Here is a 22246-nt window from a genome sequence, read left to right on the forward strand (position 1 = left end):
CAGAGGCTGCTTCCAGAATGGGTTTGATGGAGCTCACTGAAGGACTGGATGATCTCAGTGCTGTTCAAGTGGCTGGGAGCAGAAGGAAATCTGGGACACAGGGTCTATCAGCCTTTGCAGCTTGGGAAATCGGGTTAATTTTGGTGTTTGTCCTGAGCAGTTGTCCTCAGACTAGTCTGTAAGCTGCTGGTGGACGTTAAGGTTGTGCTCCTGAAGCCAATATGTGCATTGCTCTGAGCCTCAGCACGCTGGGGGAGCTGCTCTGGCTGTGGGTTCAGGGGAAATGCAAAGAGCTGAGGCTGCCCTCTGGGCACTGGGCTGTGGACACTGGTAGAACCTCTTCCTGCACCCACAGCTGAATTCAGCACTGGGCTCTGAACTCACCACCCAGGACAGATGATAAAGACTTTCCTGAGAGTCTCTGTGCTGAGGGAGACGTGTGTCCCGGAGCAGGGTGGCAGGATGTGTCCCAGTGACCAGAGCTGGAGAGAGATATTTGCTGTTGTCTGTGCTGCTGACTCAGTGTCTGACGCTCAATACTTTATCTAGGGCAGCTCTGCCAGCCGGGTGAGCTCTTCGGGTGAGATGCACCACGTGAGGCCAGTATTGCTAAACACTCTGCTGGTTGTTTAGACAAGAGTATCCCAGGAGTTGTTCACTTACCCGTTACCCCATTCCTCATTGTTGCAGTCACTGCCTGGGGAGGAGCTCAATTTACTCGCTGGGGTAATAGTGCTAGGACTGGTTTTCACGGTGATTTTGCAGATTGAGCTCATTTTCGCACAGTAAGAGCTCCACAAAGCCCTCAATAAAAAGGGTAGGGGTTTGGTTACAGGCTCTGGGCGCCAGCCTGACTGTCCCAGGGGATGTAGCTGTAATGGATGTTGCTCTCGGGCAGTGGATACGTCTCGGTTTCTCCTGGTTTCAGAGCAGCGTTGAGCTGAGACGCAGAATCAGGTCTGTGATAGGATTTAAGTTTAGCACATCCCTGATAACCACTGATAACTGAACTTACCAACCTTCAGGGGAGAGAAGTCAGCACCATTCCTGCACATTTCCAGGACCTTTGTATATGGCCATAATTTATGGAACAATTGATGGGGCAGCTGCTGGTAACAGGCTTCAGAGTTTTTCCTCTCCCAAAGAGGAATGGATTTCTCATGTCTTTTGTTGCTCATCTACCTCTCCCAAACAGGAGGAGAGCTGGGCCGCTTAAACCCTGTTCAGTATCACTGCAGCCTCACTCCAAGCAAGGCTGTAAGGAGAAGCTCTTGGATCAGTGCGTTTTCCCTGGAGAAAGCAGACACAATTTTGGGCAGCGTGCCTTTCAAAAGCAGCAGCTTTCAGCTAAATCTCACTTGGACAAGTAAAAGATCCTGCCTTTCCTTATGTACCTCACATTGCTCATATCCTCAAACGCTGGTGTTTGTTTTCAAGCTGGAGGCTAAAGGTTGTTTTCTTGTCTGCTTTACCCCACTTCAGCATCTTTTTCCCCGCTGTTGCGTGTTGTCGTGCTGCTTCAGTGCTGTGGTCCTGGGCTCCTGCTGCTGGATGTGGCCTGGAGGGCTGTGGTGAGCTCAGTGTGCTGGGGAGAAATGAAACCTCCCCATGCCCTCCGTGCCAGCTGGGGCTGATGCTTTCCCCCCGGGAAGGTTCTCCCTTTATCTGGCTGACAGTAACCAGAACAACTAAAGCAGGGCTGTTTTTTCAGTCAGTGCAAGCCTGGGTGTGAGATTCACTGCAAAAACTGCTATGATGTGGCTTTGCCAGGTGTGTTCTTGGCAGAGAGGCAGGAGCTGGTTCCCAGGACCTTTGGTGGCTTCTGCTTTCTTTCCAGCCAAGTCACGGACCTCCCTCACGTAACAGCAGCCAGGAGGAAAGCAGACAGCCCCAGAGCAGGCCAAGGATGTTGTGCACCATCCCTGCACACACGTGCACAGCTGGTGCTGCCCATGATGCTGCCTCACAGGGACGGTGAGCATGGCAATCAGCGCTAGTCAGTCAGCGCCTGCTCTCCCCTCTCCGGAGCTGGAGCTTCATCCTGCCTCTGCCCTCCCATCTCTTCTTACTCCTGTTACACTTTCACTGTTCTTCTCCCCATTTTTAAGACTGCTCTTCCACCACATACGTGGTTTGCTGCTCCTTCCTATAGGATGTGAGTCAGCCGTGATCTGCCTTTAGTCCCCTTGCAGGGGCTGGCTGGCTGCACTTACCAGGGGCCTGTTGCTGCGACAGGAATTCACTTACAGGGAGCCATGTAATCCCACGGGAATGGGGCTGGGTGGAGGCTTAGGAAACCTGAACCTTGCTGCCATCTGCCCTGGCAGGCTGCTGGTCACCGGGTAAGCCTCTTCCCCTTTCTCTATCTCAGATTTCCCCATCTGTACAAGGGACAATGCCACTTCCCTCTTTTGTAAAATAATTAACGACTGTGGATGGAAAAAAGGCAATTAAGAAGCCATGTGTTGTTAAGAGTTGGACTCGGCTTTACATTGTGCAAAGGTTTTAATTTCTTCCTTTTCTGCGTGAGCATTTTTGTTGTGTTATGGACTAAAAAATGGAATAAGAAAAGTGTATGTAGGGAGGGTAGTCTTGGAAAAGGCAGTGCAAAGGTCAGGAAATAGGTATGGCAAAACAGAAATTAGGGCAGAGGGTATTTTGCTTTCATGCATATCAATGTAGCTTTAAAAGCAATTAATTGAAAAAGGAGGAATTAACACGTTTGAAATGCCTTTTTAATGATGCATTGAAGCCAGCAGCGTACATGCCAAATTTCACACTGGCTGCTCGTTCCAGCGCCCATTTTACAATGAACTCCTGGAAGACAGGCTGTGTGGGATGGAAGAGGCTCTTGGCCAGCCTGCTAACTCCTGCCCTGGCCGTGGGCACCGGGCACCGAGGACAGGAGAAAGGCCTTTGGGGAGCTCTGCTTCCTCCTCACTGCACTGGCCAGTGCCTTGGCAGTGCTGCTCCCTGCGAGCTGCTCCATCCCTTGATAAATGCACCAGGGGAGACGAGCGGGAGGCTCAGCTCTCTGACAGCAGGGTTTGCCGTGCTACAGGGTGGAAGAGCAGTTCCACAGCTCCCAGCACAGATAGCTGGGCTGGCTGGTAAATCACCAGTTGCGTTTCTGCTCCATGGCTTTGTTATGGGAACATCGATCTGTTGCTGGGATTAACCTCTCAGAGTTTCCAGTGGGCTGGTCTCGCAGTTATTAATGAAACTGGCTGGAACTTGTGTTGACCTTGGCAGAGGCCCCAGTTGGCTTGGAGGTAACTGGCAAAAGCATAATCTCTAATTGAGTAATCCGGGGCTGGGGGAAGGGAGCGGAGGGGGGGCACACGCAGCAGTGCTTTGAACTGGGAGAGCCGCGCTGCTCCGCCGGGATGCGTGGGAGTGGAGGGCTCAGCACGGCGCTGAGCACGGCAGTCACCGAGGGAATTAGCAGGCACAGCCAGGCAGCATCTCGGTTCCGGCACCCCAGGCTCCCTCCTGGAGAAAACAGCCCGGAATTCCAGCGCCTCCCCGTGATTTATTGCTGTGGAACAATAGCACAGAGGGGCTGGAGAATGGAACAAGCTGTGAGCGTCGGCCGTCCCTGGATGTGTGTCCTCCCATAGCCTCTGAGTTTGCAACGGGGATCGCTCTGGGCTTCTCCCTTCCCCACGGGAGGTTTGTTTTTCACTTGAGCAAAAGAGCTCTGGGCTTGCTTCTTGGGCTTTTGGGGAATGTCTGCAAGTGGGGACTGGGAAGCATCACAAGTCTGGTTTCCCCAGCCGTGCGTCTCTGCCGTGAGAGAGGGAGATGCCTCCTTGGCCAGCTGTGCCCACATCTGGGCCCACATCTGGTGGGGAGGGGCTGTCCTGCCCTGCAGGACACCCAGGCAGAGGGATCCTGTGGAGCTGCCCACCCTGTTGCTCCATCCTGGCTATCCAGAACCCAGGTGAGATGCAGAGACCTGTGCCAGTGCATGGCTTGACCAGCTCTGTGGGAAATAAAATTCCTCAAATGCTCCACCATGGAAAGAACTTCTCCTGAGGACTGTGGGGTGCTCCATTGCAGAGCCTGCACATGCTGTGTGGCCTCCCCACCGCTTCTTGGAGAAGTGGACTTCTGTAGAAGTAACTGTAACCTCAGATCTGAGCAGCGCAATGAAACAATTTGAGCGGGTACAAACACACCTACGTCTTTCCTGCTTTTGTCCTCCTTCCCCTGCAGGGGAACAGCAGTTCTTGTTAACTCTGCTTGCAGCTGGGCTCTCCCTGTGAAGCTGAGCCAGTGGAGTTGGGCACCCATCAGGAGTGAGTGACGTGGGGTTGTCGAGTCAGGAGGATCCTCCTGTGACGTGTTTGGCACCCACCCATCTGCCCTGTGCTTGCTCACACTGTCGACTTGCGCCCGATAAAAATCTGGTCACAGAAAAAAAGAAAAAAAGTTGTGGTGGGGTGGGGAAATTTACGTTAGGGGAGCAATGATTCAAAGCTATTTCTGGGAAGATGAGGGACACATTGGCATTCTCTGTCATTCCAAACATATTTAAAAGCTGAAATATTTGAGTTGTTCACGTTGCCACAGTGCAAACACTTCTGGCTGGATTTCCCCCCTCTGCTTTTCTCCCTGCTCTGAAGATAATTTCTAGATCATGGGACGATGGGATGAGTGTCAGTGTGTCAAACCCTGCTCAGCTGGGGTGAACACACACCTTTGAGAGCGTGTGCCTGTGGTGTGTGAGCAGAGTGGCTCTCCTGGCATGCCTGGCAGTCCATTCCATTGCCCACTGTGCCAGGATGGCTGCAGGGGTGGTCAGCAGCCCGTGCCATGCAGCAGTGTGGACAGGAAGCCAAGGGAACAGCCTGAGGAGCGCTGTATCTGGAATCTCCATCCCATACATGGACTTGTGCTGGTTTCATTGGAAAAACAGATGCTTTTGGGCGTTGCGTAGTCCTTGTGAGAGGTTTGGCTCCTCCATCTGGACCTGGGCTGAGGGGCAAAGGAAAGGAGCACCGTGATTGCAAGACAACTGGTTTTATTCCATTTCTTAGCTGACGTTCCTGCGGCCAGAGAACTGCACTGTGGTCTGAGAGACTCAAGTATGGCAGGAAAAGCCCTCATGAGCTGCAGAAATATTCCAGAGGCAGGATGTAAAAACCTTTGACCCTTCCTTAAGCTGCCTGCTCCAGCCTGCTGCAGTCCTCAAGCCACAGACAGCAGGGCCAAGGCTCAGTGCAGCTGGAAAGCCAACAGGAGAACTGTTGTTTTTTTCCCCAACACCACTCATCCTCAAGCACAGGTTGTTTCACACTTCTTCAGCTCGTTTGTGATGACCGACATCCAAAACAACCTTTTAAATTGCCTTTCAAGCCACAGCGGTGGCGAAGGACAGTGTGATAAGGCTGACTGCTTCCAGGGAACCTGCTTCATCATTTACATAATTGGACTTTTCTGTTCCACTCAGTAAATATTACAGGGCTCGTGCAGTGCGACATCTCACCTGATCTGCTGGAGGGAAAGGAAGTCCTCTGACTTTGTGTGCCTCACCCCTGTAATTGGAAGAAATATCTCTGGCTCTGTGCTTGCAGTAGGCAGTTTGCTGAGCTGGGTGTGGTGTGTGGATTCATGGAGACTTTTCTTCTCCATCTATGAAGTGTTTGTAGGTATTGTATGCATCTATTTTATCTGATAGCAAGGATTCTAATGTGCCTTGTTTTGTCCTGGAAATGCAGGAGAGAGGAGAGCTGGTTTGCTGCTTTGTCAGTCCTCAGGTGGAACTTGGGTAATAGTGTTGGTGTGGCAGGAACTGATACTGGTCTCCAGAGGATGAGGATGGCTGTTCCAGCCACCGTTTTCGCCTGTGCTCAACCGGTTGTGTTCATTTGTGTTAAAAAAGAACCCCTCTCCTGGAATAAAAGTCAAGGGAAGTATTTGGTCCTGGTTACAAGAAGGACATCCTGGCTGGTTTTTCCCCCCTTGCAGTCTCATGCTGATGTGTTTTTCTTCTTTTCCTTGTGTTCTGGGAGGTGGTGTGGGTGCTGCTGGGCAGGAAGCATCACTCCCACTCCCACCAGACCCAGGCACACTCCAGGATGGGTTACGTGGGATCTGTCCAGTTAGTGCAGGTGACCAAGCAGCAGGAGGTTGTTACCAATTTGCAAGCACGTCCATCTCACAGATGTTGTCCAGCATCCCTGCATGCCCAAGGCACTTCCTGGGAGCGACCTGGGTGACTTCTCCGTGGATGTACGGCACCGAGCACGTTTTTGGTGCTGTGCTTCTCCATGGTTGGGAAGTGCAGCCCATCAGTGGTCCTGACTCACACAGCAAGAGCCAGTGAGTTGTGACACCCATCAGATTGACTCTGGGTGCTGTGTTTTGAGGAGGAGGGTATTTCATGCTAATACCTTCCTTCCCAGCGTGGGGTGGAAGCTGTGGAGGAGATGCAACAGCAATCGGTGGTGTTTGCCTGCTGCTGCTGGAGGGGATGGAGTGGGGGAGTGATTTCAGAGATGGATTTGGCAGAGATGAGCTGCTGCTCTTTGTGCCTGTGGTGATGGAGCTGTAATAACATATTGAACATGGCAACAGCCCTTGCTAAAGCTCTGTGACTTCACGTTCGTGCTTCATGGAGCCTCATCTCTTAACAGCACCCTTAGCATCCATAACAAGAGAGGAACTGTCGAGTGCCAAAGGGCCTAGTTAAAATCACTCGCTGAAAACCTCCTTTCTTTTTGGACCTAAACTTGCTTTTTAAACAGAAAAACTCCTTGGCTGTGTTTTAGGCAGAGCACATTCAGAGGGTTTTTTGGCTCCTCAGCCTCGTGCTGCATGGGGGGGCCGGGGGGCGATGGACGCTGGTGTGTGTCAGGAATGTTGGCTGCGTGCTCGGCGAGCAGAGAGGGGTTGTTTTAGGACAAGCTGACAGGCCCTTGGCTTGTTCTGCTGCTCTCGAAAAATGTAATTCTAATTCTTGGCACCTTTTTCCAGGAGGATAAGGAGTGAGAGCACAGTGGAGCCTGTTCCCTCTGTCCTTGGAAATGGGCTTTTACCCAGCAGCAGAGCTGGCTCAGGGCAGGAGCAGTGTGCTCTGTCCTACCCCAGGTTTGGTGGGGCAAAAGCAGAAATCAGTGAGGGAGAAGTGGTGTGGGATAAAATGACCTGAACCACCTCCTTGCAGTCCTGACCTCTGTCTGGTTACTCTTTGGTCATCTCAGTGCTCTGACAGAGCGTTTTCTGCAGGTGCCAGTGTTCTGCCCAGGTTCTCCTTGCCCTCTGCACCTGGTACCCTTTCCTGAGAAGAAGTGCACTGTCCTCTGGCAGTGCTGAGGAGATGGGCAGTGGTTGTGGTGTTTCCCAGTCCTCTGCTGCGTCCTGAGGGATTTTCCCAGGGCTGCAGAGCCCGTGGCATCCCGCTCCAGCACATGCCCACAGCGGATTTCTCTGCTGGCCTGGCGCTGTATCCCCTTCTCTGCCTGCACGGTAATGCTTCCTTAGGCTAGACTCTGAGCAGCGTGCTCTGGTCACTGCCCCAGCAGGGTCTGATTTCTCTCCTCCTGTGCTGTTCCCTGAGGAGCAGCAGTGATCCTTTCTGCTTTCTGATCTCCACTTTGGGCACTGCTGTTCCCATGACTGCTTGATAAAGAACCATTGCCTTGTGCAGATCAAGCTGTCCCACGTGGTTACGTGACCAAACCAAGCACAGGCTTTTATTTCAAGATGTTTTTTGGGTCTGTGTTATTTTATCTCATGCCAGCCATCTCAGGTATGATGTAGAACAGATTGCCCCCAGCAGCTAAAGTGTTTCTGCCTCAGCAGCAGACAGAGTGGCAGATGTAAACACAGGAGCGTTGCAGGCTTTCAAACACTAAAAACTCCGAAAGAATAGGCAGGTGTATATAAATATATACAGTGCATTATACAAAAGGCTTTCAATATGTTTGGAGAGAGATTTGTAAATCCATGAATTCGTGTGTGTATACTTTCTATAGGCTTTTAAGTAATTGAAAAGCCTACATTTTATATATATATATACAAATACATATCTGTGTATTTATATATGCTGCCTCCTATCCTTGTAAGCTGTTTTTTTCAAAGGCTTCTTCTAGCCTTGTTCAGTGATTCTGCCTTCAGCTGCCACAAGGAGAAAGACTCCCAGTTTCGAGCAAAGCTAAATATTGATTTGAGTCAATCTGGGTGCACTTGGAGACATCACTAGTGTTCATGAATGCAGCATAATCACTGATTGGAGTGGGGAAATTTCATCATAAAGGCCCCAAAAGGGAGGTTTATTATTGCTTTCTTCCAAATGCCTGAATTTTATTAGCTTCAGTCATTCTTGGCAGGGCAGTGGAATGGGATTTTATAGTTAGCAAAGGAAAAGTAAACACAGTAATCATTTCACAGCCCTGTGCCTGCCAAACCAAGATGGAAATTCCAGCCTTGGTGGGAAGCTGCTGCTTTGCTAACAGATAATAACAAATTCACTGCGGGCTTATTCTTGCTATGGGAGCTGAGAGGTTCAGGTTTTTCTGTAATGCCCTGGTCTGGGGAAGCAGAGGTGCTTCATGGTTTTCTGCAGGAACAGACTGGGCAGAGGTTTGTGGTTTGAGCAACTCCCACAGCCATTTGCAGGTAGAACTGGTGTTTCTGCTCTGAGCCTTTGGGAACTGCTCTGTCCCATGCTCTGGTTGGTGTTTGGTTTTTCTGTGGTCAGTCTTGCTCTGCTGCTGAAGGTGTGACACATTTGAGACGCCCCGATGCTCCCGGCGCCCTGCGACCATCTCTAACTTCTGAACGGCGGGAGGGTTATTAAGGCAAAAGAATTCTCCATGGAAACCCAAAACTCTCACGTCAGGTTTATGTCATGCGTTTTCCTGGGTGTGTTGAGGTGCAGGGCTTGGCTGCCAGCTGAGATGTGGAGCAGCACCTGCCTGTGTTTCCTGGTGCTGGGAGGTGCCGTTTCCTCCCACCCTCCTGCCCCGCCAGCTGGGGATGGCGCTGGGAACGGCCGGCACTGTCCCCCCGCCGCAGGATGCGACCTCCTGATGGAAAACCAGGCGGGGCAGCGAAGGAAATGGCTCCTCAAACAAGCAGCGAATGTCGAGGCAGCCCCTTCCACGTGTCTGCACAATTATTGGAACAATAAAGCATTGAGCGCAGCCGGCGGCCGGCGCTGATGGATGGTGCAGCTGACGGCTGCTGTGCACCACCCGTGCTCCTGTCAGCGCGGATCCTGCCGCGGTGGCGATGGCAGCAGCTGGGGCTGTGTCCCATGTCCCCTCCTGCGTGTGTCCCGAGGCGTGTGGGGTGTTTGGGACGGTCGCTGGATGTGTTTTGTGCGGCCTTGAGGGCTGTCGGGCTGCTGGTGGATTCCTCCAGCAGAGGTGTTGTCCCCGCCGTGTCCCTCGTGGTTTTTACTGCTCAGAGGTCTTTAATGTCCTCCTTCGTGTACCTGAGGGCACGGGCAGGGTGAAGCTGTCCATTAGGTGACCCTGAAGGCCTGAAGCTGGCGGGTGAGCTCTGTGGGTTCCGTTGGGAGCAGTTACTTCAGTTTGGTGGCACAGTTGGAGCGGGAGCTGCTGGGATTGAACAGGACTGTGCTGCTGGGGCTCATCCTCCCGTGCTGGATTTGCTGTGAGTCTTGGGAGAGTTCTTGGTGACCTTGGCTGGTTGCAGTGGCTCTTGCATGCAAGAGGAGGTCTGGGTTGTCTCACAACACACCGCAGCTCAAACCATTTTAGATCTTGTTTGCATTTCCTTTTTCCATCAGTCAATCCCCTCCTCAGTAGGCAGCTCAGTCTTCAGGATCTGGGGAAAATAATTTTGGGTGATGGTTGGGAGGGAGGGAGGGAGTGTGAGCTGCCTTTAAGTGTATCTCACTTGCAGCAGTAGTGGTTAAATAGAGCTGTCTTCAATCATTCCCTTCCCTCCCCTCTAAATCTGATTCCCCTTCAAGCCAGCTTCCCAATATTGATGTTGTGTGCCATCCTGATTAACTCCCAGACAAATCCCTGCCTCTCAGGGCTGCCGAGTGCTGCCCTGTGTGTCTCCCGCTGGGTTGTGTGTGGCTGAGGAGTCCCTGCTCTTCCTCGGCCTCCTGCCTCCTCCCTGGCAATAGGAGGAAATTTAAATGTTTCTGAAGAGCAACATTTCAATTTCAAAAGCTGTTCGTTCAAGTGCGTCTGGAGTGGGATTTCTCTCCCCCACTCCTCTCTTGAATGGGAGCTTTAGAAGTCTCATTTCCTCTGCTTGATAACACCAGGCTGAGAAGGGCTTTTGTCTTTTCATTTCCCCTCAATTTTTTATTTTTAAATCAGTGAGGTTTGGAGAAGCTGCCGTGGTGGATTTTCCCTCCCCCTTCCCCGTCTTTGTTCGTGTGCTGGAGGATGCACCTGGCATCGCCCAGTGAATGAGCTGGAGCTTCCTGGGGCACAGCCCACCTGGGAGCACCGTGTCAGTCTGTCCTGGAAGCAGAGGAGGAGGTTTGCTGGCACGTCCGTGCCGTGGAGCTCCTGGAAGCTGAGGAGGAGGAGGTTTGCTGGCACCGTGCTGTGCGCTGCCCTTCCCGGCCATCCGAACGGGGCTCTGGTGTCCCAGCACCCCAGCACGGCGTTGGCTGTGCCGGTGCTGAGCCTGGCTCGGGATCCAGCCCCGTGTTTCCAACACATGACGCTGCAATGGCTTCAGTCCCGCTGACTGGTTGCCCGCCCGCTTTTCTGGCTGACGTAGCTTTTCCAGTTGGCGTGAAATTGTATATTTTTGAGGGGATGCTCAGCGGAGAGCAGATGTAAGCAGATGTAGTGCCCAGCTCCCGCTTCTGCAGGACTGGTGGGTGTGGATGTAGGCACTCTCCCAGCAGTGCAGTGGCATTTGTGCTGTTTACTGGAGTACTGCACTGGTATAAAAAAGGATTTTTTTTTTTGCAGAAGCCTTTTTTGCAACACTTGAGCTTGCTTTTCACGTGGCATCTAGGCCTGGAGGGCTTTCTACCTGCTTGAGGGACAGCTGGGGTTTTGGCAGGGACTATTTCAGCATCTTCTGTCAGAGGGAACTTGCCTGTTGGGATTAACATGGGCCTTGATGCTTCATCCCTGCCTGGCTGACGTGCTGGAAAGACTCAGAGCTTGCTTTACTGCATATGGTAATTGAAAGAGGATGAGTGGTGTTGGGAAAAAAAAAAATAAAAAAAAAATTGGGAGGCTAAAGCTTTCAAAGGCGTGGAATGAGTGTTCATTCCCCTGAGGTTTGTTGGCTTAGGTGACAAGTTGCTTCCTAGGCTGCTGCAGGAGGTTTGGAGATTGTGCTTGCACCCCCAGGTGGGGGACCCTTCCTAAAGAAGTTCCCTGAGCCGCAGGCGCAAGTAGAAATGCAAAAACAGGCGCTGGTGATGATTCAGAGATTCCCCAGGGAACGCAAGGTAGGTTTGAGCCCCAGCAAGGAGGAGCCAAGCTCTGCCATGAGCTCTCCATTACCTTTAAAATGTGTTTCTGCAGCCGGGGGTGACCCCGCTGCCTGGCTGAGTGCCAAATTGGGCAATTAAAAATTTCCCTCTCTGCCTTGGCACGTCCTGTAATGGGAGGCGTTTTTCGCAGTTTGGTCCTTTTTTAAGAGGCTTCAAACGTGCGCTCGTGTGTGCAGTGTCAGCACGGGTGGCTGCTGGCTGAACAAATTACTGAGAGAGCATTGAAGTTGCAGATGGAGGAGTGGAAGAGCTTGCTGCTCTGTGGGCTGCTCTGATAACCTTAACTTGTCCTCCCCTCGTTTGCTGGAAGCAGCAGGAGCCCGTCTTTGCTGTAGCTGCCTCTCTGTTCCGTGCTGAGAGGGTCCCTGGCTGCACTGCTCCATCCTTATCATCTGGTGGGTGGTCTCAGGCTTTCTTTACCTGCCCAAACCATGCATTTATTCACAGCTCTTTCGGGGGATTTGCTGTTGGCCTGGAATACTTCCACACTTGCCAGCATGGTCCTTCCATCTCGGCCTTTCCCTTCCCTTTGCAGAAGTTCAGTATCATTCCTGCAGCTTCCCAGAACCAGGACCCCGCTCTGCTCAGTTCCAAGTCGTTCCCCTAAGGCAAGCACCAAGATGAGTTTGGGTTTTTTTGGTTTTTTTTTTCTCCTTTGGCTTGGACACTTTTTCAGCGTTAACAAAAGGCAAATAGCTGGCGGAGAGTCTTACCAGATGTATCAACTGTACTGAAGATGCTCAAAGAAAAAGTTCCCAGAATCTTTCTGAATGTTGCAGAAAGGCATATTTTCTTATAAACTTGTTCTTGGAAATGACAGAGTTGTTTTGGCTGAAATTCTCTGTTTAGGGGGAAAAAAAAAGAAAAAGAAAAAAAAAGAAAAAAGACTAAAAATGCTGAAGCCAATGTTCAGCATGGAAAATTTCAGTCCAGACAGTTACTGTTTGAACAAACTTAAGGTCAGCTGAAAATCCAGGGATTCATAATAGGCAGTGTTGGGGAATTCTTAATGAGAGGTGGAGCAATTAGCTCCTCGTAATGAGTAGATGGGTAGGTGAGAATTCATCACTCCTCTAAGTCAGTGGGGAACGTTCGCATTCAATGCAATTATTATCCACTAATGGGGAAGCGCAGGAAGGGAATGAAAGGTGCAGCATCCATTTGTCGGGTAATGCCTTCGGCGGCTGTGGGAGTTGGCCTGAGTAAGGTTTTCCAGATTTGACCCGCTATTTCAGGCTGCCTCTGAGTCCGTGAGCCGTGTTTGGTGGTGCTGCTGTCGAAATTCTGCAATCCCGAGACCCAGAGGCAGCATCTGCTCGCTGTAACTCCACAGAACGGCTCTTTGGAGCGCAAGCGAGTTTTGCGAGACCAGATACAAGGCTTTGGTTACTGCATTTAACTGAGGCTCTGGCTGGCGAGGTTTTACCACCCTCATAAATCTGCCGGGGAGGGAGGGGTCAGCATTTGGTACTGGTTTTGCAATTAAATTGCTTCAAGCTGTTGAAACATGGGGGAAGTTTTTTGACCTACTTTCGTGCAAGCTTTGGAAATTGTTGGGATGTTTTCGGCTCTTGTCTGCGTGGAATTCAGCTGGATTACGGAGGAAAGGAATTTCGTGGGCCTGCTTGTAAAGTCAGATTTATTTAAAAAAAAGAAATTAATTAAAAAAAAAATAGTTTTGTCTTCAGACAGCTCCTTGGTCTCCAGCTTCATGAATTCCCATGAGAGCACGTAGTGGGCTGCACTCAGTGAAAGCAATCCCCGTTTTACACAAGCCATGGAGAGTGGAGATGGAGGAAGGAGGTGGATGATGCCTCGGCCCCACACCTGGCATCCCTCAGGAGCACTGGTTGGCCTTGCAGGGGAGCACCCATGTGCTCCTGGCTGGTGAGCAGCACCCCGGGAGCTCCCCAGAGCACACTCAGTCCCCATCCCGCTTCGGCAGCCCTTGGAGCACGCGGGGACGCAGCCCAGCGTGAGCCCAGCGCTGTTTGAGAATTAAAACCTCGTTTGGAGGGCCAGGCTGCAGAGAGAGACGTTAGCACAGCAGATGGCCACGAACAAAAGAATTGCAGTAACTCGATGTACTTTTCACTGCTCGGACTCCCTGACTTTTTGTACTCGTGCATCTCCCTGGGGAAACGAGACATTAGTTTTCAGCTCCATAACTTTTTCCCTTCTGTCAGTGCTGTCATCCTGGGGCTTAAGATATGTCAGAATGCATCGGACACTTTTCCAATTAAAAACCCAAATTCCTTTAGTCTGTATTTGGCTCAGGAGTTTTGTATGCGTGTTTCTACCTATAAACCTGACCGGTGGAGGAGCGGGGTGTTGCTTTCCTGCTCGGTTCTCATCCCAGGGAGTGTGGGAAGCCCTGGGGGCTCAGTGTCTGCTCAGAGTGGTGTGATGCTGCTCATCCCTGTGCTCCTGGACAGGGAGGATGGGCTGCTGGCTCTGCAGGGTGGCACAGCCCCACATGGATGGGCTTTGGGAAGGGTTGTTGGCTGGTGGGGTGCTGGAATGTTCACTGCCTCGGTGCTGCTGTGAGAGGCTCAGGTGGTGGAGGTGTCCCCACAAGGAGATCCCCTGATCGCAAGTTCATGTGAAGGTTTTTTTTGGGAATTAATTTGAGCGCAAATTGAGTGGCTGCAGCCTATCCTGCTGGCTTTGGCAATCTTCTCCAGCCCATGAGGACATGAGGTGTGTGAGTGGGCAGGAGTTGAAGATAACACCTCTTAATCCCTCCTGGTGCTCCAGCAGGAAATGCTGCTGCTGGCTGATAATTAGAAAGTGAACAGACTGTGGAAGAGATGATGTTGGCATCCCTAAATCTCTGTCCTGGGCTTAGGGGAACATCACTAATGATCTGGGTTAGAGAGGCAGAGCGAGACCCGGGCTCACCGAGGATGATATGTAGGGCAAACACTGTGTGCTGTGCTGAGATCCCGAGGCTCGGCCCAGGCAGGCGGCTCTGGAACGCACTGATGGGGCTGCCCAGGTTTGGGAGCTCCACTGTGGAGTTGTGAAGAGGCAGCTGACGCAGTCAAGGGATCGGCAAGGTCAAAATGCACTTTGCAGCAAGAGTAGGTGCAGGTGGAGCGGAGTTACTGATCTGCTGTCTCCTGAGGGTGGGAAGCAGCAGAGGAAAATGTCCCTTCAGGAAGGCTGGGCTGCATCCAGCTGTGGGTGCTGAGCTGAAGCGGGGCACAGATGCCCTTTTCAATCCCTCCAGTCACATAATTTCTCTGTGAGTATCACAGGCTGGGTCAGTAATGGAAAATGAGCAGGTGGAGATGGGCTGGTGCAGGTTCCAGTGTGTCCTGGGACCCCGCTTGGGGTTCCCAATGTAATTTTTCCTTGTGGACCAGATGTTGGTGTGTCTGAAGGCAGGGACATCAGATTTACTTGGAGACTTACTTGCTCTTCAAGGCATCAACAGGCAGTTGGCTTATCCTTTTCCTCCCTCACTGCTTAATAGTGAATAGCAGGCTTGATCCATTAGCTATGTTGGGAATTTTTATTCCTGTGCGTGTAGGAGAAACCCACCCCAAAGTCTGGCCTTGCTCTTTGACAACCTCCTCAGTGATAATTGTTTTCTTCAGTGCCAGCACCTCCTCTCGCTTCGGGGAGGTTTGTGCAGCCTCTGCCCCCCTCACACCCACCCTTGTTATCATATAAATCACAAAACAAGGCCAGGGATAAACAGGAGCTGCAGTAGCTGTTAGCCATGTGTAAAAACAAATCACATGGAAACAGTATAATTACTGAGAAAATATCAACTTGAGTAATGCAGTAATTGTTTCCTTCCCTCCAGCAGATTTATTCCACCTCTCGCGGCTCTTGCTGCTTTTGGAAGTCTGTGACTTCACGTTAATAAGAAGAATTTCACGTTTCACACTGCACTTGCTCAGGGTATGACACTGTCTAGAGCAGGGGGATGTATTTTGAGGGTTTCTTGAGAACTGTAGGAAGCAGAGCACTAGTTAAAATATCTCTGACCATTGGGGTCTTCCCAATGCTCTGAGTTGACTCTGGTCTTTGCAAACCTCTTTTCAACCCACTTTTGTGATCTATAAGGGCTTCTTTATGCCTTCCATAAATCCCTGAGCTCTGCTTTTTGGATGTCAGCGCTACACAGACAAGATTTTTTTTTTCCTTTAGTTTTGGTTTTTCCTGCTTTTTGCTCCTTGTCATTTTGTTGATTTAGAGAGGTGTTTGTGACATGACAGTGCCCAGTATGTGAGGTCCAAGGACACATTGCCTCCCTCTGTTGCTGTAATAATCTCCTAATACCAGATGATGACAATTTTTGTGCTGTGTCTTGCAGCTATTTCCCTTACTCAGCTGCTCTTTTGCTTCGGATTCTGCGAGGTAAAAAGATAAAAATGTACCAGGAACCAGGCTTCCAAGGTGTTTTGTGCCAAGTAGGAGTTTAAAGATGCCCTGTCCTGCATATTGGCAGACGTGAGAAAGGATCATTTGTTTCATGTGTGCAGTGAGGAGCCTTTCTCTCCTGCATTTTTGGTAGGTAGCTTCCTTCCCTTTAGAAAAACCTACCCACCTACAAGCCACTGCCACTTCCCCTTCCTGTGCCTTAATTTGAACGAGATTTCGTGAGCGCCTAATTTATCTTTTGCTTCTTGTGGTTGTCCTGCTCCTCTTGACTTGAAAAAAACCCCAAAACCACAAAAAAACCCCAGTCGTGGAGAACACAAAGACTTCCCACTGCAGCAGACTGACCATTTTTGATGTCTAATGCTGGGAAAGTAAAACAAGATGTGATCTTCTCTTCAGGATTCTCCAGAAAACTCTCATGTTCTTCTAGCTTCTCTTGTGAACGGATGCTGGATACAGCCAGCTTAGCCTTTCCTTCCAGGCGCCTTTGTGCTCCTGGGGTTGGATGGGGCCGAGGCAGGATGGTGGGGTTGGGGTTTTGGGGTGCTCCTTTGCTTTCTGTCCCTTGATGGCAGCAGTGGGAAGGGCGTTGGTGGCTCCAGGCTGCCCGCAGCAGGGGCAGGGCGGGGGCCTCGCAGCAGATGCTGTTGAGATGCCGAGCGGTACCCGGAGGTATCTGCGCTCTCACCGCGTTCAGCATGAGCCGCAGCGAGGCCGGTGAGTAACCCAGAGCCATCATCCACGAGCCTGCTTAGATGGGGGAGCACAGAGGGGTCCACAAGCCGCCATCCAGCTCCATCCAGCAGGAGGACCAGCCTGGGCAGAGGTTCAGCCCTCAGCTTTCACGGGTGTCAGCACCAGCTGGTGCAGAACAATGTTGGCTTTCTTCACGGCTGCTGTAATGAAGGTGGCAAAGTTGTGTGAACTTCTTCCCTTGCTTGCCTCCCCCCGTCCCTCCCCTCCCCTCGCAGCAGCTGCAGTGTGCTGCCTGCCCAGCCTGGCAGGGGTTTAGGGTTACAAACGGAGCCACCGCTCCTCTTCTCCCCCTCCGGGAAAAGAAATCCATCCTCTCGCTAAGCAAATGAATGGATAAACTTTTAATTAAGGCGCTGGGTGGCTGCCAGAGAGGAGTGTCCTGGGTCAGGGTAGGCTGGTGGTGTGCCGTGATCCCATTGTGTGGCTACTAAACAGCTGCTTCATCCCAGGTGCGTTCATCCTTGGTGGGCAGGCTCATCCAGGCATTCTGTGTTGGCAGAAGTGGGCTCCTTTGCCTGGAGCTGCAGAGGGGCGGGGTGGGGTGCAGGAGAAGCAGCGTGGCTGCAGGATGCTCCTGGCACACCAGCTAGCTGGGCTCAGCAAGGTTGTTGCATGCGAGGGGCAAAGCTGAATGTTTCATTGTGTTTTCCCTCTGCCCTGGGCCATTAGAGCTGCTCCCTGTCATGGCCAGGGAGGTTTTGCTGATCTCTCCAATCTCTGCTTGAAGGGTCTTGTTGAGCTGAGATTGTCTTCCCCTGGAATTTGAAAAACATCAGTTCGGTCTGTTCTTATCTTGACTCACCTATCCCCTTTTTCTCCTTATTTGGATGGACACATTCAACATCCAACACTCAGAGTATCCCCAGGGGTCAGGAAGAGATGGAGAAAGACTGCTATGAAGGAGCCAGGAGCCCTCTTTCCTCCCTGGGTCTGCCCTCCTAGCCCCTTCTCCTTCAGCATGGTTCATGCTGCTCTTTGTGGCACTGTCCGAGGAGGACGTGACTGTGGTGTCTCATTTTTGCAGAGGTGTAGCCCTGAGCCCTCTGAGGGGATGGTGGTGCTGGGAGCTCCTGAATATGGATGGGTTTATTGATCCTGTAAGAACATGAGCAGCACTCAGGGTGGTGCGAGCCTCTGAGGCTTTGTCAGGGGGAAGAGCTGCTGTCGTGTCCCTGGGAGAATAGCCTGGTTCTCTTTGGAGATGCCAGAGGTTGTGGAGCACCGTGGTGATGTGATCTGACAGCTGGTACTCCCTAGTCTAGCAGGTTTGGGTTTTTTTGAGGGTTTTGTGTATCTCAGGAGGCTGGGAATGGGCCAGGGAGCTGTGGGAGGATGAGAGAAGGATCCAGAGTCTCCTGGGAGAGAGATGATCTGGTTGTTTCACGCTCCCCAGGATCGTGGCCTGCCTGGCAAACTGGAGCCCGTGTCGCCCGTGAGCCCCGCTCACCCTGACGCCGAGCTGGACCTGCTGCCCGCCCGGCTCTCCAAGGAGGAGCTCATCCAGAACATGGACCGCGTGGACCGCGAGATCACCATGGTGGAGCAGCAGATCTCCAAGCTGAAGAAGAAGCAGGTAAGAGGCTGTGGTCTGGAGGGGAGCATGTGTCCTTGCTTCTGCATGCTGCCATGGGGCCTGTCCTTGCCCCTGCATGGCCACGGAGGGAAAGTGGCACTGCAGGTGTACCAGGATCATCCGTGTCCCTGCTCCCTGCTGTGACATGGGCGGTGGCTGCTGTGCCTGCAGTCTGGAGCTGGTAGTCACAAGGTGAGGGAGGGAGCTTTGGAAACCCAGCTCGGAGCTCTTTGCATGTCAGAGAACCCAAAAGAGAGAAAAATGTGTCCTCAGTGCCTTGGCAGTGAATGTGCAAGTGGTGAGCAGCAGAGCTGGAAGCGCAGTCTGGGCTGTCCGAGTCATCTGTACAGCCCAGCACAGCACAAGGTCTTTTCTTTTTCCTTTCCAGCAATTGTCTCTCCCCAGTGCTGTTGTTGCTGCCAGTATTCAGTACTGGGCTGTTCAAAACGCTGCTGCAACGACCAAATGACCCTTCCAGTGCATCCAGTCCCCTTTCTCTTGGGCTTTCCAGCTCTGCAGTCTTGAGCAGCATCTGATCCAACTCCAGTCAGGGCTGTGCTTGAGCAGGGATTTGAATCTGATCTTCCCAGCTGCGGCTTTACCCTGCCCAGGAGCACTCCCCAGTAAAAGGATAACCCACTCGGTGTTGGCATGTACATAATTACCATAAAGCCATTAAGAGATTAATATGACAAAACCTACAGAGATGTCCGTGAAAAAACCCACAGACTTAAGGGCTTTCACTTCTTAAAGCAAATCACTTCTCTGCCTCTTTTTTTTTTCTGGTTGCTATATTTTCTTTGCTTGGGATGAGTCTCTGAGCTCCCTGATGGCTGCTAATCCCAAACTGCCCAAGATGCATGACCTTTCCCAAGGGGTTGTAGCTACAGTAGGAAATTTGGGAATGGAGCAAAACCTCTCCTTGGCCTGTTTGTTGAAGCTCCTTAGAATGAGCACATGCTTGCTCTTCCCCATCAGATCTGTATTTTCCCATACCAAACACAGTTCCTTTCTGTCCTGCAAGAAAAAGCAGGAGTATTTTCATTTTGTTGTCAAACAATATGGCTTAATTAATGTGAAGGACCCTTTTATTGCATGTGTTGCTTCATATCTGTAGGGGTTTCTGAGTGCTTAAGGAGAGGAAGAAGCCAAGAGTGGGCAGGAGCAGCTGTGCTGGGGGTGTGAGCAGCAGCCCTGTGTGCCAGCCCTGTCGTGGCAGCTGGGAGGACTGACAACTCCAATGATCCACTGCCTGACTTTCCAGGGATGCTGAGGAGCTGCTGCTGATGCTGACAGGAGCAGCATGCGTTCCTCACCCTTAAAATCAAGCTGTACTTCCGTAAGGAAATGGGCCTTTTGTTGTTGGCTGCTCAGTTGCTTTATTTCTTCCCTAGGAACAAATTTTCTGATTCTTCCTGCCCACAAAAATGCTATGTTAAATGGCGAAGAAGGTGAAACTCTTGGCAGTAAAAGTGTTCCCTCCCTTCCTTTTATTCTATTTTTTTTTTCTTTTTTTTTGGCACATGGTGTCAAAGTCATATGGTAGCAAAACTGACACCCCCACTAAGGGCCTCCTTCCCCCTCTGGCTGGAGCCTTCCCCGTGCCAGTCCTCCAGCAGAGCTAGCACATCTGGGAAGAAGTGTTTTTGGAGCAGGGGGTCCTGTCTGAGATGCTCCAGGAACGTTTTGTGCATCTGAGCTGTCAGTGCAGGAGCACGAGCGAGGGAAAGCAATGAGCCTGGAACAGATACTGCTCCTGCAGGAACGTCAGTGGAGCAGGGGAGAAATTGTATGCAGCCAGAATATCCTAATGCTTTTCCCCTCTGTCTTTGGGAGGCCTTCTCAGGGTAATTAAATATGCTTGTATGGAAAGGCTGTGCAAAAAAAACCAAAAAAAAATCCCAACCAACCCAAACCCGCCATCTCTCTCTTTCTGGTTGTTCCAAAAAATGGCAGGGAAGGCTCTGCCTGGACTTTGCAAGAAGCAAACGTCTTCAGCAAGCTGAGAAACCTTCCCCAAACCTTGCACACCCCTGGCAGGAGGCCACCTCCGTCAGCCATCCCCCGCTCATTCATGCGCCATATGCGCTTAAATCTCTCGCTGAGTCCTCTCTCCCCCTCTTCCTGACAGGGAAGGATAATCCTTATGCATTTATTCCTGGCAGCGGTACCGGGGATCTGAAGGAGAAATAAACTGCTGGGCTGTTCTCTGCAGTGGCGCCTGAGCCTCCCTGGGCGCTGAGCTCAGCCAAGGGCTCTCCGGGAGTACAACACTCCCACCTGGTGATGGAGGTGGAGCCGGCTGGGTGGACGAGCTCCAGGGTTTCCCCTTCCATCAGGCTGAAGTTCCTGTGTTCTCTTTGAAAGTGGTTTTCAGAGCTGCCCTGTGGCTGGAAGGCTCTGCTCTCTCCCCGGGCTGGTGAAGCATCCCAGTACCCAGGTGATGAGGCGATGGCAGCTGGGTGTGTGTGTGACAACCTTGGCTTCATCAGGCCCTTGTCTGCAGCACTGGAGCTGGTACATGCAGGGATGGGACCGTCCTGAAATGTCACCCACCTTCCCTGCAGCTCTCCCTCTGCAGCACCTGGTCCAGCCAAAGGGTCTCATCCCTGGAGGGGGCACCTCTTCCACTTGGAAATGGGGTGGCCTGTGGGCGCTGCAGGAGCCAGGGCTATGGCCAGTGGTGGCACCTTGCATCCCTTCAGCACTGCTGCCCTGTCTCCTTTGGGGAGGGGAGGGAGGTCTTGGGCAGACGCTGCTGGGAGGAGGGAGGGAGTGTGGAGCTGTCAAGGCTCATCTCTCATCCCTCTCTCTCCCTGTAAAGGTCACAGTCCCAGCCTGGCTTTTGTGGCAGACCTTTAAGAAATCCATTTTGTCCCTGTCTGGGAACCCTGACCTATTTTGCTTTGCCATTTCCCACGGCTCCCGGGAGTCGCAGGCTGCAGTCCGGTGTGCTGCCTGCAGCCCCTCCTCACATCCTCATCCCGGCATCTGGCCCTTTAATATCCATACAGTGCTGTGCCACAGCGGGTAGAGTTTAATTCTCTACTGTATTTCAGCTATAATTAGATTTGTATTTTTTCTTCTAATGAGCTGTTTTTAATGAGCCTCCACTTAGTGGCAAACTTTCGTTTCCTGATAGGCCATCAAACCCTCTCTTCTGAAATCCCTTGCTACACACCCGACCACTTGGCAGGATTTTTGTGGGTTTCCAAAATGATATAGCCAAGTTTTGGATGCTTTGACTTTTTTTTTTTAACACAAATATTTCCCCCAAGAGTAGATGCATCTGATCTCTTTTGCTGGCTCATTCTTTGGAGCTTTTGGAGTTTATCCCATGGGAGTGAGGATGTGTGATAGGGTGCCTGAGGAGGACACCAGGAAAGAGCTGGCAGATCCTGGAAGTGCTGCTTCTGTGCCAGGCCTGGTGCCAAATACTTTGCAGCCCATGTTTTCAGCTGTGGCTTCCCAGGGAGCCCTTGTCCTCTGTCCTGTGGTTTGGGACACCTGAGGTATGGCCATGGTTGAGAACTGGAGAGGGCTGGGGGCTGCTCCTGTGGTTGGAGCCTTCCGTGTGCCACAGTGGTGTGGCTGTTTGCAGGAAGGGAGGGATCCCTGCAGTGCTGGGAAAGGTTCATCCCATTCCAGGGTGCAGATGGTTCAAGCTGGGCCGTTCCTGGCTGTTGTCACTCATGGCTGGAGTAACTCTAAGGCTGTTGGTGATGCCAGTTTATGGCACACAGGCTCTCCAGCGCTGCCAGAGCCTGCTCCCCTCTCTGGCAGGTAACAGCAGCTCTTTTGGCTGTATCTTGGCGTTCCACTGCTGCTTTTCCCTCTCTGGGGAGAGGTATCCACCTATGAGGAGCTGGAGTCCACAGCGTGGGGCTCTTCATCCATTGAAACACAATTTAAGGAGCGTGAGTTTTCTCGGCCAAGCCATTAGATCTGTCTGGGTGCTTAAGTGCTTTCTTGGGTTCGTCTCAAGCGCATCCTCCTGCCCTGGTGTGCTAAAGGAGTCGTCAGCAGGAGCAGAGGTGATGGGGAGGAGGAATAGATGCTCACCTTCT

At 51.7% G+C, this 22246-nt stretch overlaps 1 protein-coding gene across 1 annotated transcript in view; it reads left to right on the top strand.

Moving 5' to 3' along the window:
• The window catches only part of NCOR2 (nuclear receptor corepressor 2), a 186024-nt gene that overhangs the window by 51605 nt on the left and 112173 nt on the right, over positions 1–22246 (top strand). Inside the window, 1 exon segment of the mRNA XM_058422874.1 lies at positions 18000–18179. Coding sequence (XP_058278857.1) covers positions 18000–18179 — 180 coding nt within the window.

This window comes from Hirundo rustica, chromosome 17 (assembly GCF_015227805.2).
Source record: "Hirundo rustica isolate bHirRus1 chromosome 17, bHirRus1.pri.v3, whole genome shotgun sequence".
In the NCBI taxonomy this organism is placed as follows: domain Eukaryota; kingdom Metazoa; phylum Chordata; class Aves; order Passeriformes; family Hirundinidae; genus Hirundo; species Hirundo rustica.